Source organism: Tympanuchus pallidicinctus, unplaced genomic scaffold (assembly GCF_026119805.1).
Source record: "Tympanuchus pallidicinctus isolate F22 unplaced genomic scaffold, pur_lepc_1.0 scaffold31, whole genome shotgun sequence".
NCBI lineage: Eukaryota > Metazoa > Chordata > Aves > Galliformes > Phasianidae > Tympanuchus > Tympanuchus pallidicinctus.
Window position 1 is genome coordinate 15,504,542 of NW_026294749.1, and position 14,072 is coordinate 15,518,613.

The 14,072-nt window shown below is 37.6% G+C and overlaps 1 protein-coding gene across 1 annotated transcript in view; it reads left to right on the forward strand.

The window, feature by feature from the left end:
- Positions 1-14,072, forward strand: part of CNTNAP2 (contactin associated protein 2) — a 634,054-nt gene that overhangs the window by 298,778 nt on the left and 321,204 nt on the right. The window contains exon 5 of the mRNA XM_052697656.1: positions 11,311-11,514. Coding sequence (XP_052553616.1) covers positions 11,311-11,514 — 204 coding nt within the window. The remainder of the gene's footprint in view (positions 1-11,310; positions 11,515-14,072) is intronic.

Here is a 14,072-nt window from a genome sequence, read left to right on the forward strand (position 1 = left end):
CCAAATTAGAAACACATGGATTTGATGGCTGAACTGTTTGATGGACAGGAAACTGGTTGTGAGATTGTAGTCAGAGAGTAGTAGCCAGTGTCCAGGTAGAGATCAGTGAAAAATGGTGTCCCCCAGAAGTGAGTACTGGAATCTTTATCAGTGGCATGAACAATGTGGTCCAGCACACCTTCAGCAAGTAAGAGGATGACACCAAGCTATGTGATGCGGTCGACATGCCTGAGGGATGGGATGCCATCCAAGAGAGCCCTAAACAGACTTGAGCAGTGGACCAGGAGAACCTAATAAGGTTCAACAAAGTGAGATGCAAGATCTTGCACCTGGGTCATGGCAACTGGATACAAGTTGGAGGATGAAAGATAGAGCACAACCCTGCCAAAAGGGATTTGTGGGTACTGGTGGACATCCACTGTTTGGTCTCCGCAAACATTTAGTAAGCACTGATGAATGTCAGTGGGTGCAGTTTTTTCTACATGGAGGAATTCAATTGTTCACCATGTCAGATGCCATTCTGTTGGGCTGTGCCTCTGCTGCCATCTGCTGCATGGCAACAAAATTGAACAGAATACTGATGGTGGGAAGATTTAGCTTCTACTGTTGTAACACCAGCTCTGCTTCCAACTCTGTGGGCCAACATAATAGAATAAATGGCATTTCTTTCAGAACTTCCCTCTTATGTATGTATGTTAATCCTTGTCTACTGGATATGAAGGTGTTCCTCATACTCTTCCTGAAAACAAATTATTTTTTTCCGGCTTTCTTCAGCTTTTAGAGATGGAAAGCAATCAAGAAGCAAGGAGACTGGGCTGATGGTACTGACTACTCCTGAAGTCTCAAACAAATGTTGCAGTTCATAGGCGTGGAAAAGCTAATCGGCGCAGTTGAGATGCCATGTAAACAATTTTACTAAAGAAAGGCTTTCCAGAACTGCTCTGGCAACTATGGAATTTGAAAGTCTTAAATTTTGCAACAGCAGCAAACCTTAAATTGTTATAGCTTGCTAAAAATAATGAATAGGTTTGCCAGGGAGGCAGGGGACAAAATGCAACTGACCATCCAAATTACAGACTGATGAACAGAACAAGGAAAATCGTTTGAAAGTCAAAACTTTTTTTCTTGTCTCAGGTCAGGAAAAAAAATAAAAGCTGAGTTTACTTAAATTCACTGTAAAAAGAGTGGCAAGTGATACCAGTGTAGTATCAGATCCTTACATTTGACAATGAAAGCAAAGATCATACATGCATTAAAGGTGGTCTTTAATTAAGCATGTTTTTGCATCTTAGACAACAGTGAGGTTATTCACCAGAGTATATGTGAGTTTCCCACAGTCAGAACTAGACTCAGCCTTGCACACATTTCTTTTTAGAGTCAACTACATAAATTTGAATGATAACATTAAGATTTTTACTGTGTGAGATTTAGTACAGCACTTTAAAATTACTTCTGCTGCATATTTCCTTTCAGTGTGCATGCGACTCCTTTTGAATGTTCAATTTAAATATGAGCTCACCAGGTGTAAGAAGTGACGAATAGGCATTTAAGAATGATTATATGAAGAAAGAATAAAGAATGTGAATTAGGAAGAAAAAATTGGCCTTTAGTAATGACTTTTCTTGGAGCATTAAAGCATTAAAAGACATTTTTTGAAAGATTACACAGCATCAGATTAAACTTAGTGATATCAGCTCAAAAACAGAAATACTGAATATTTCATAGGTCAACTGTACATTTTCCTGTCTTCATTCAGATATAAATATTTAATCAAGGGCTCCATCTAGTCAGACGTACACTTTAAGTATTTATAGATAGATTTGCCCATTACATGGCTCATTTATTCACGGCGTAAATAAAAAGTTTTATGGGATGGTGCAACTCTTTTCTTTGCTGTTTTTTCATAGAAGTAAGTTCAGAAATTTAATAAGAATTGAGATCTGTTTTGTCTGTTTACTATGTGAGAGCCAGTTTTGTCCTTTTTTATTGACCTAAGGCTCTTGCAATTTACTTTTTTAATAAATAGTAAAAACAAAGACTATCTGTTTTCAAGTAAATTCAGTTCCTTACTGTACCTGGATCAGAGCATAATTATATACTTCCCATTGAGAGGCAAAATCAGATGCTGGGTTTCACAATGAAGAATAAATACATACACAGCTGCAGGGAAGTCTTCTGGCCACTAGATGATAGATCAAGTTGGTCAAGCATGACCTGCCTTTCATGAACCTATGCTGGCTGAGCCTGATCCTCTGGCTGTTCCACACGAGCCATGTGATCTCCTTCACAATGGTCTGCTCCATAAACTTTCCTGGTACCAAGGTAAGGCTGAGAGGCCTGAAGTTCCCTGAATCCTCCTTATGACCCTTATTGTAGATGGGAGTCATGCTGGCTAGCCTCCAATCCTCTGGGAACCTGTCCAGTTGACCAGGACCAGTGATAGATGGTGGAAAGCAGCTTGGCTATCACCTCCACCAGCTCCCTCAGCACCTCTGAGTGGATCCTATCTGACCTCAAGGACTAGTCACTGTGGAGCAGTAAGTCTCTGTTTCCACCTAAATCATGGGGGGTTTATTCTGCTCCGTCTCTGAGACTTCCATGTCAGGGAGGGAGTGCCCTGAGTATAACTGGTCAGGCTTTCAAAGACAGATGTGAAGAAGGTATTGAGAACATCAGCCTTTCCTTATCCTCAGTTGTCACATTCCCCAGCATATCCAATAAAGCATGGAGATTCTCCTTAGTCCTCTTCTGTTTTTCGTTTCCTTTTACCCCAAAGGCCACACTGAGCTCAAGCTGGGCTTTTGCCTTCTAATTTTCTCCCTGCATATCCTAACAACTTCTTTGTATTCTCCTCATGTTGCCCATCCCTTTCTCAGGAATATAATTTTCATGATAATGTAACTTCAAGAAAATAAAAACTAAGCAGTTTGAATTGCATCCTGAAGATATTTTTAGCTGTCTTTGAACTACATGTTCAGTCTCAAGATATAACAAGCCTTCAGCACCACCTCCTTCTCGTTTTCTCTAATTTAGTCATTTGAATAAACTTACTTCAAAGAGAAGAAAGCATGCACCATGTACTAGGTTCTAAGGCCAAATACTCCTGTTTTTATAAAGTATCAATACAATAAAAAGATAATCTCGGAGATTTTATGAAAAAAAAAATGAAAAATTAACTGTTCAGGAAAATAAATTACTGGATCATGGAAAAAAACATGATGCCATGGATTTATGTTTTTTTGCTAACTCCCTAACAAGTAGTGGTTTTTCAGACCAAGTGCATCTCACATCATTCATCTCAAATGATTGTCTAGTGCCACTTTTAGAGACAAATTTGAACAAAAGCTAGAAAAAATAAGGATCTTAATAGTATACCAGCATTATAGTAACAACAGTGAAACAGGAATCAGTATGAAAAAAAATAAGGAAGAGTTTGCTCTTTAAGATTCATAGAAACATTGGAATGTGCCAAGTGCTGTTGGTGCACCTCCAGTGGATACTGCAGTCAGAACTTGACACAGCATTGTCACCATCTTAGGGATTATCTCCTCACAGATTTATTTTGAGGGTTTCTGGCAGGTTTCTAAAATATATGAATAAAATTTGTGCCTTTACTACTTTGATACTGCAATATTTTATATACATTTTATCTAATAGAAAGAAATACAAGCAAGTAATTTTCAAATACCTTGGCAAATGTAATTTTTTTCTTTTTCAAGCATTGATGTCACTTCAAGTTGAATTCATTGAGATGTACAACAAGATTCATATTCACTACAGTGGAAATAATCAGGCAAAGGGAAATTAAATTTCATTTTTCTTCATGCTGCTCTTCTCAAATTGGAGGAAATATTCATCATAGTATATGCAAAATGCGTCTGTATTTGATGTGGTGTTTTCCTGTCCCATCCACCTTATGGCCTACGTATTGCCTTTTGAAAAAAATAATAAAGGAAATGTCAATCAAACTGCAGCAGATTGCAAGCCAGTGAGGTGCCCATGTCTTGCAAATGAACTAGCATGCCTAAAGGCAACGTTCAAACACATTACCTTTGGCTCTCTCCCCTGTTGTGTGAAAATTTAAAAAAGGACATTTTCTTTGGTTAATGTGGTGGGATTCCTCAGTTTTTAATGGTGGAAGGAGATGTAGTAATATATCTCCAGCATCAGATCAGCTGACTTAGTGGTAATGAGATTCAAACTGCAAAGAGTCCAGTGGCAATTTTGATGTGTTGTCATGCTGACATTACCTGGATTTCCTGGAAAAAAATAGATCAGAAACTTTTGAAGTAATTTCTGCATAGCCGATTAGTCATTTATCATTAATAATGTCAAAATATGAGATTTTCTTGTTATGATTTTGAGCAGTACCCCTTGCTTGAGGAGGGAAAAATTTCAATTTGTATGTCAAAATACCACAGAATCACAGAATCACAGGCGTTGAAAGGCACCTCTAGAGGTCATTGATTCCACTCCCCTGCCAAAGCAGGCTTCCTACAGCAGGCTGCACAGATAGCTGTCCAGGCAGATGTTGATTATCACCAGAGAAGGAGAATCCAGAGCCCCTCTGGACAACCTGTTCCCGTGCTCTCTCACCCTCACTGTGAAGAAGTTCTTTTGCATATTAATTTGGAACTTCCTATGCTCAACTTTATGTCCATTTCCCCTTGTTCTGTTCCCATGGACTGCTGAAAAGAGGTTGGCCATGCCCCTTTGACTCCCACACTTAAGATATTTATAGACATTAATAAGATCCCCTCTCAGTCTTCTTTTCTCAAGGCTGAGCAAACCCAGGTCACCTAGCCTTTCCTCATAGGGGAGATGCTCCAGATCCCTTGTGGTTTTCTGCTGCATTCTCTCCAGGAGATCCCTGCATTTTTTGTACTCAGGAGCCCAGAACTGGATAGAGTATTCCAGGTGAGGCCTGATCAGAGCAGAGTAGAGGGGGAAGATCACCTCCCTGGACCTTCTGGCCATGCTCCTTTCAACAAACTCATTGGCCTTCTTGGCCATCAGAGCAATATGTTGATAATACATTTTTTATGTGCTTAAATTTTCATAATGATATTTTGGTACCCATGATTAATAACAACAACAAAATACTCTACGTATGTGGAATATGGCAGCCCAGCCAGAGGCCCTTTGATGCATTTTATGTTTTTGAAAGATGTATGCTTTTGAAGGATAGATTCATGGTTAATGTTTATAATCATACATAATTAATATATATGTTAGTGTCCATACAGTAGGCATAAGGCTCACGTAATATGTTAAGGAAAGAATGTTGCTAGTGAAGATCCTCACTCTAAAAATGTTTTAATCTAAAAAGTATGTCAGATGAAATAGAGTTAATGTAAATGAAAAAAGTGAGAAAAATTTCACCTGAGATTGCCAGCGATCATTAGTACAGAACCTTTATATTTTTAATCACAGTGAAATGTTTCATATGAAGTGTGCAGACTTGATCATGTAGAGACAATTAGCAATTTCAAAATTTGTGTGAATGGTAAATTTCATATGAATACTGTTGGTTTGATTTCAGATATACTCACAAGCGTTTCTCTGGAAAGTACACGGCTATTCTGTCCAATGTAATTTCACTGCCACCTGCTCTTAGCAGGAATTTTTTAGTATTTCAAGGCAGTGCCTTTATCAAAGTAGCTAAATTAGCTGTTATGAAATCACTGTTGAGTTTTTGTGAATGAGCACTTCTATGTTCTTCAGACGGTAACATGGGCAATAGACTAGTGGGGCAGGGGGACCTGTGGATCCAAGCCCTGGGAAAGGGGGAAAAGGTAGGGAGATGGGCCTAAAAACAAAACAGTGGCAATGATCTGAGGAGAAACAAACTAATTTACTAAATAAGATATCCGAATGCAAGATAACACACTATAATACAATATAATTAGAATTGAAGCTAATAAATAAAATGAGAGTGTCTTATACGAACTAAGCTGAGGTGATATTGTTGGGAGCAGAGATGAGCCAGAAAATCAAAAACGGGAGGTTGAAAGATCTATAAATGGTTTTTGTCTTTCCCTCTAAGCAGAAATGGTAACAGATCAGTGAGCAGTTTTCTGGGGGATGTTGTTCTTCTTCTCTTCTGGGAGAGGTACCCCAAAGTATCTACTATCCATGGAACTGGAGCATTAACGCTTTACTCCCAGTGTACTACCTGGTGTTAGGATGTGGAATACCAGGAATAAAAATGATAAAACCATGACATACAGTTACATTTCTGTCACCAGAAAAAAAGGAAATAGGGAAGTTTTGGAGTCTGAGTCTAATTCAAAGTTGTTTATAATTAATTAAATGAATTATTTTGAAATACAAAAAGGAGTCTCTTTTACAGATTTGGTTCTCTGACCAAAACTTACCAAATTCTTCAAGTAGACACAAGTATAGGGCAAAAAATATCTGCACAGGCCTACTCAAGTCTATTACTCCAGATAGTAAGATTTGTGGGTGGTGATTTATTTTTCTTTGAGATTTGGAATTGGGGTCACTTTTGTCACCAGACTTCCTAACATGTTCTTAAAGATTTTCTGATTTATTGTCTTCAGAGGAAAACTGCTTAAATGTGGCATTTCAGAAACATATTGGATTAAGGGCTAATATATTTTCCTAGCCAGATGAAAGTGGTCTTGTATTTTTAACATGTCAGTAGTGCTTGTCCATATCTAGGAAATCCAATAGTGGAGAATTCAGGTTGAAAGTAATCAGATTTATATTTCCTTTTTAAATGTGTATATTTATTTTCAATACTGTCAATTACTTTTCTCCTATCTTACCACATCTTTGTCTCTCTTCCTCTTTTCCTGTCTCTGTCATGCACTAAATAAATATACAAATATGTATGTATACACTTATACACTCTTTCCTATTAATAGTAGTTACTTTAGTGACTAAAGATGAAAAATACCATGTATTTACACTTCAATTATAGGAACGATATGTTTTACTGTCTAAGTACCATGTCTTGTCGTGGTTATTATCATGATATTAAATAGCTGAGGATCATTGTAGAAGGAACATAAGTCATTACCACATTTCCACACATAATGACTCTTAAACATAATTGCTATGTAATCTTTAGGTGAATTATTATATTGAATTATTATATAGGCCAATGCTCATGCTGGCAGCTTAGCTAGGAATAAAAGAAAGCTACTCAATCAAAGGCTAGTTCTGTTTCTTTTTTAACTGAATGATTTTCAAAACATAATATTCAGGTTCCAGGCTTTAGAAGTACGTGATACTTTTACTCGACTCTGTTAAAGTGTGTGATATGAATTTACATAATTTGATAATGAAAAGAACAGAACTGCATGACTGCATAACTGATCCAGGTATGAAAAGGATACTTGTATTTCATGAGCTACATGTTGAGAACCCACAAACCCACAAAAATTTAGTCAATGTCTTGATCACATGCTCGACAGTCAAGGTAACATAGACAGATGTTACAAAGAGATACCACCTGATCTTAGGGGAAAGGTGATATGTTCTAAATAGGGGATTTTACAAAACAGCAGAAAATTAAATTCTTCCCTTTGACCTCCTTTACAGGATGTAAAGTCAATGCTGTGGAAGTCATGATAGGTTGTGGTGATCCATGAAAACATCTACTTATTAATATATATCTGTACATATATATAGGCAATTGGAAAGAGCCTGAAAACCTTTCAGTGATGTAAACATGTCTATTTTTGTGTTACTAAGCTGCTATTATGTCAGCTGTGTTCAGAAATAACATGAAATAAAAATGCTCTGTAGGTGCCTTTTACTTCAGCAGAACGTAGAGTAACAGTGTAGTAGAGACATGAGGAAACTTGCACTATAGAATCTATGCCCTCAGTCTTCTTAATCTCTTTTACTTCTGCAGGAAGAATTTTGTGAAGCCTGTGACTGTTTCAAGTAGACAAAGAAAGTTTGCCTGGGCTGTACTGAGTAAAGAGGAATTGTCTAGGGCTGTATATACACAGGTTACTGAAAGTAATGCTTCCATGGAAACTACAACAGATACGAAGAGCATAATAACACTATTTGATAGAGCAAATTCGCTCTATAACACTATTTTCATAACACTATTTTCCAACAAAATCACCACCATTAGCTCTGTATTTTCACCAAGGATGAACAAGAGACATCAGGCCATTCTTGTAAAAATCTGCACCAACAGAGATGACTAGCTGTCACTGTTGCTGAAATCTACCACCCACCAGCTCGTGTTCACATCCACTGTTTGTTGTCCCTCAATGTTGAGTAATTGCCAGTTAATGTCAATGAGTGCCAATTTTCCACCTGGAGGAACTGAGTTATCCACTTTTGCTTCTTATGCACTTCCATGTTAGAGGCTATTTTGTCAGACCACCATCCTGTTTCCATCTGTCACACACAAAAATGGAATATGGTCAGGAAGTTTCAGCCTCTACTACCACACTACCAATATCTATCTTTGTCGCCATAGGCCAATATAATAAATCAGGAGGCATTATTTTTGGAGCATCTCTTGTCAAATACAGAATATAGTGTGTGTATGCATGTAAGTAACAAAACTTATTTTCATTTTTAATTTTTAAAAAGAGACGGGGAGAGGAAGGTAAAACATAAAACTAGTAAGATATTTGGCTTCATTTTTGTGAAACCAATGCATCTATCTGGTTTTATAGTAATGGTTGCAATTCCTAGTGAGTTCTCGAAGTGTTAGTGAGAGACTTGATGAAATTTTATTCATCCTGTGCTTCATCCTTGATTATTCACAATTTTATGTACTGTCAGAGAGCAATGACATGAATAAGGTTGGGTAGTGAAGCAAGAGAGGTCTCACAAAAGTCTCATGAAGAGACAGGATCAAGGCTCTGAGTTAAATATCTGATTGTAACTCCACACATTACGTTTAAAAATCTGCAGGTAATTTATTCATGTGAACTGGAAATGAGTACATTTCCAGTTATGAGTCATGAGTACAAAAAAAAATAAATTCTTTTCGGCAGTCTTGAAACATATTCTCAAATTCCTTTATCAAAACAGAAAGCATAGCTGCATGTTTTTCACTGTTCGCAGCTCTGTTTTTAGCTAAAGTATTAAAATGCATACAATTATTTGCCATAACCCGAGGTAGCTGTACACTGAGCACTCCCCATGTCCTGGTTTCAGTCAACACAATGTTAGTAGCAGATCTATGTGTGGTTGTTTCTAGGTAAGTACCTAGGGTCAGACCAGGCAGGTAGGTTAGGAAGACTAATCCCCATGGCGGTGAGGGGCAGAGGCTGGGCCTCTTGACAGGCTGCGCTGGGTTGCATGTGGCCTGTGGTCCACGGGTTGGACATGCCTGGTCTAGCTGGAAAGATCCTGAAGGACATAATGTGTTGGTCTGTATATCTGAAAACTCACTTTGCTTAATGATGAAAGTATGTATGGACAGGTACTTAATGAACATAACTGCAAGCCTTGGTCTGAACTGACTTTTGCTTAGTTAATGAATAGAAGATGGGTTGTGGATTTTGTGACTGAACAATGAAATAGGAATTATTTATGAAATATCGATTTTGTTTGTACGCATACTTTCAGTAGAAAATAAACATCATGAAGCTTGATACAGTGCTTTTCCTGACACTCAGATAACTTTTTTATTACTGTAAAAATGTTTCAGGAAATTATAGAATGTGAAAAGAAGGCTACATTGATGCTGTACATAAGCAGTCTCTTGATAGCAATGGAGGACTGAGAACTAGTAAAAATTGACTCAGCAGATCGTTTTCGTATTCCCTAAATTTCCAGACATTTAGGCGTGGTTGTAGGCACTTCTTTAGGCACTTCTCTGAGTCTGGATGAAAAATAATATTTCAAGAATTACTTCTAAGTAAGCATTTTTTAAAAGGCATGACATATGTTGCCAAAAACAAAAGCAACCTTTTTAACATATTAGCAGATAATGTTGACTACCTAAATTTGAACTGAAACATATACAGTTTATTAATCATTTATATTTATATTTAATATTGATCATGTAAAAATGTTTTAATGGATTTTTTGTAAGATTCTGCTGCCCTAACTGCACTATTTTTGTTTGTGTGTTTTTGAGAACATCTGAAAGATCCCTCATGATAACAAAAACTGGTTAGGATTTTTAGAAAGTTACAGTCACACAAGAGACATCCATAGAAGCAGGCAAAAAAGAGAAAGATGTTACTGAAGAATTCATAATCAAATTTTATTTTTTATTTAACTCAGAAAACGAAATGAACTATACTAATATGTTGAGCCAATAAAAGTGGACACTTCTGTAGAATATAAGTGGGGAAGACTCTTTTCTTGAAAAAGCTCAACGTTTTAAAGAATTGTTTTTAAAGAATTTAAATTATTAGTTGTGAATAATGAGGAGGAAATACTGATAGAAACAATATCTAGGGCACTTGTGTCTGGTCACAGGTTAAGTGGTTTATAAAAGGGTTTTACTAAACAAATCTCTGTAAATTTTTAGAGATGTGTTTACAGTCTTTTACTAAACTATTTTTAAAAGAGAAGATTCAAAACTCAGTAGAAGTGTGCCTGTTCACTGAAATGAAATTCTGTGGCTATTACTTCTGGACCTTGCATCCAAAAAAGTTGTGAAAAATTGTGTCTCATTCTTAAAAAGTGAAAATAAGAGTATGTCAAATTTTGTAGTATCATTATGCTACTTTTACATGAATATTGGATGAACTTTAAAAGACAATCATTGTATCCCTCAGTTTTCCTCCCTGATTTTGAATAAAACCAAACCTAGATAAAATCTTGGTCCAAATTATAGAATTTTTCTTCCCAAGATCAGCTGAAGCTAAATTTTATCAAACATTTCTATATACAACTGAACAAGGCAAGGAAAAATATTTTAAAACCCCTACACAATTTCTTTAGTTTCTTGACTAAGTGTTTACAGTCTTCACAGATGCATACAGTTGATTTTAAGAGGTATAATACAAGTAATTAATGACAACTCAGAAGTTGTCAACACTAGTTAAGAAAATGCATAGGAAAGCAACTACATTTAAGAGAAGCCAAAAAAAAAATCTAGTACTGTGGCAGAATTTGTTCCTCTGATGCTGCTTTTTTACATCCTGTGAATTACACTTATGCCCTTCCTGGTTCCTACCTTTTATAGGAATAATCCTTGTCAATAGAAAATGTACTTGCAATGCATACTGCACTTGCACAAGTTTTTATTCTGTTCAGATACAATCCACATACAGCATATCTGTTTTTCCAATAGCTTCTGGAATATATAACCACTCATAAACAATGTTATATGTATTCTTTTTTCATTAGGGGCTGATGTTATCAATTTTGATGGTCACGTAGTGTTACCATACAGATTCAGGAACAAGAAAATGAAAACACTGAAAGATGTCATCTCTCTGAAATTTAAGACCTCTGAAAGTGAAGGTGTAATCTTCCACGGAGAAGGACAACAAGGAGACTATATTACCTTGGAACTCAAGAAAGCCAAGCTTTTTCTAAATTTAAATTTAGGTAATTTTTTTTTTCTTTGGTCTGCTTTTGTGTCCTTTTTAACACTTGTTCTGTTTTCAGCTGAAACAGAGATGTCTTGGCTTTTGCTTAGCAATGGGAGCATTCCCACAACCAAGCCAGGACAGACCACTTAGTGGGAAAAAGAAGTCACCACTATAAGTGATGCAAGGGGAGGGTGGAGCTAGAATTAGGCCAAGGGTTTTTCTATACAGTATGACATGATACTATGCTAGTAGGTCATGACTACTACCTTCTGCTGACCTTCCACAGATGGGCAGGAAGCTGCATCCCATAGTCTGAGGGGAATGAAGAAAGTCTTCAAGGCCTTGGGATGGTTGGTGAAAGGGTCTGGGGCGCAAGTTACTTTCTCTTCCCTCCTTTCATTTTCAGGTGATGACATGGGATGGAATAGAAGGATCCAGTCCATAAATGCCTGGCTACAAGACTGATGCTATAGGCAGGGCTTTGAGTTCTTTGATAATGGCTGGTTTTATAAGACAGCAGACTTGACAGTAATACATGGAAAAGGTTTATCTCACAGTGGTAAAAGGGTTCTGGGACAGGAATTAGCAAGGTTCATTCAAAGACCTGTAAACTAACTTTGAAGGGGGATGGGAATGTAGATTGACTTTCACTGGTGGAGAAGTGCTCTAGTGTTGATGAAGACTAGGACATGGGACAGACACCACTTGAGGGTTGCTGGGCGTTGGTTGGTATGGAGTAAGAACTTGCATTGCTGGCAGGCCACGGGTCAGCAGGCAATTGTATTTATTGCTGTGGATTGGTCAGGAGGTAGAGAGTAATTGCATTGTAGTTGTATAAAATATGCATATATATATATATTTATAATTGCATTTTTTCCCATTTTCCTCTTCTTTCTTAGTATATAGTTTTTATCTCAACCCTCAAGTCCTGTTTTTTTTTCCCAATTCTCTTCCTCATCCCATCTGGGATGGAAAGGGGGAGTGTGGAGTGAGTGAATGGCTGTGTGATGTTTAGCTACATGCCAAGTTAAACCACAACAATTCTCAAAAGAACTTATATCCTTCTTTTTCTTCAGATATGGCAGGCCACAAAATTTAATTTTGCAAAAATATTCATCATTCCCTTTATGTTGTTCTTTTTACTTCCTGTCCTATGTCTTCCCACTTAGTTTGCGTGAGATAACACAAAAGTAAAATCAAAATAAAATAAGATCAACAATATATTATTATTATAATCTTGTTGGAATGGAAAGAGGATTGGTAGAACTACATTTGCCTTGGCTATAGTTTCGTTTTCAGAAACTTGCAAAGTTTTTGAGATTGGAAGGAATTCTGGAGGTCATCTTGTCCATCTCCCAGATCAACCAGAATCAGCTAGAGCAGGTTGCCCAGGAGTACGTCCAGAGCTTCAAGTATCCAGAGCTTCAAACATCATCAAGAGTTGAAATTGTTATTATCTCATTTTTAAGAAGTGGCTGTGCGAAAGAAAGGCGCTGTCTTTAATGCTAGGGGAATAAGGATCACTCTTAAAAATCAGCAGCAAAAAATGATTACTGTCCGGAAAGCCACAGGCAACATGATGTTCAGTAACTTTCCTCCAAAGAAGCTGAGCATAAAGGTAGGCAGGGAGAATGTCCTGTTTTTTTTAAGCTATTACTATGAAGCACTGGACCCACTGAAACTGGTGAAAATTCTGAGAAGGATCTATAACCTTCAGCAAAAACACAGGAAGATCATTTGTAGGAAAATATTGTATTAAGCCATGGCAGTGTGATTGGCCAGAATGTGTTATCAACTTGCACATCTTTACTGATTTTCAGGCATGCTCCAGAAATGCATTATCTCCTCGTGTATTTAAAACACAGAGCAATACACTGAGTTATTGGGCAGCGCAGCAATTTTTTAAACTTCTTTGTGAATTTGCCATTTGCTGCTTCATTTGAGATATATACTATCCATTTTTTCTGGCTTAGTTGTGTCAGCCAGACTGAAATGAAATAGGATCTCTGATGAGCACAGCTACACAGGCAAAAGTTTCCAGAAAGCACAGCAGTAAGCTGCAAAACTGCATTTACATGAAGTTTAATTGCCTTCCAGAAAAATCACAGAATCACAGAATGGCCTGGTTTGGAAGGGACCTCAAGGATCATGAATCTCCAATCCCCTGCCACATACAGGGCCACAAACGTCCACGTTTAATACTAGACCAGGTTGCCCAGGGCCCCATCCAACCTGGCCTTGAACACCTCCAGGGATGGACGGGGCATCCACAGCCTCTCTGGGCAGCTGTTCCAGCACCTCACCACTCTCTCTGTTAAGAATTTCCCCCTGACATCCAATCTAAATATCCCCTCCCTCAACTTAAAACCATTTCCCCTTGTCCTGCAGTTATCAACCCTTTCCAAGAGTTGATTCCCCTCCTGTTTGTAGGCTCCCTTTAGGCACTGAAAGGCTGCAATGAGGTCACCCCACAGCCTTGTTTTCTCCAGGCTGAACAAGCCCAGCTCCTTCAGCCTGTCTTCGTAGGAGAGGCGCTCCATCACTCTGATCATCTTTGTGGCCTCTCCTCTGGAC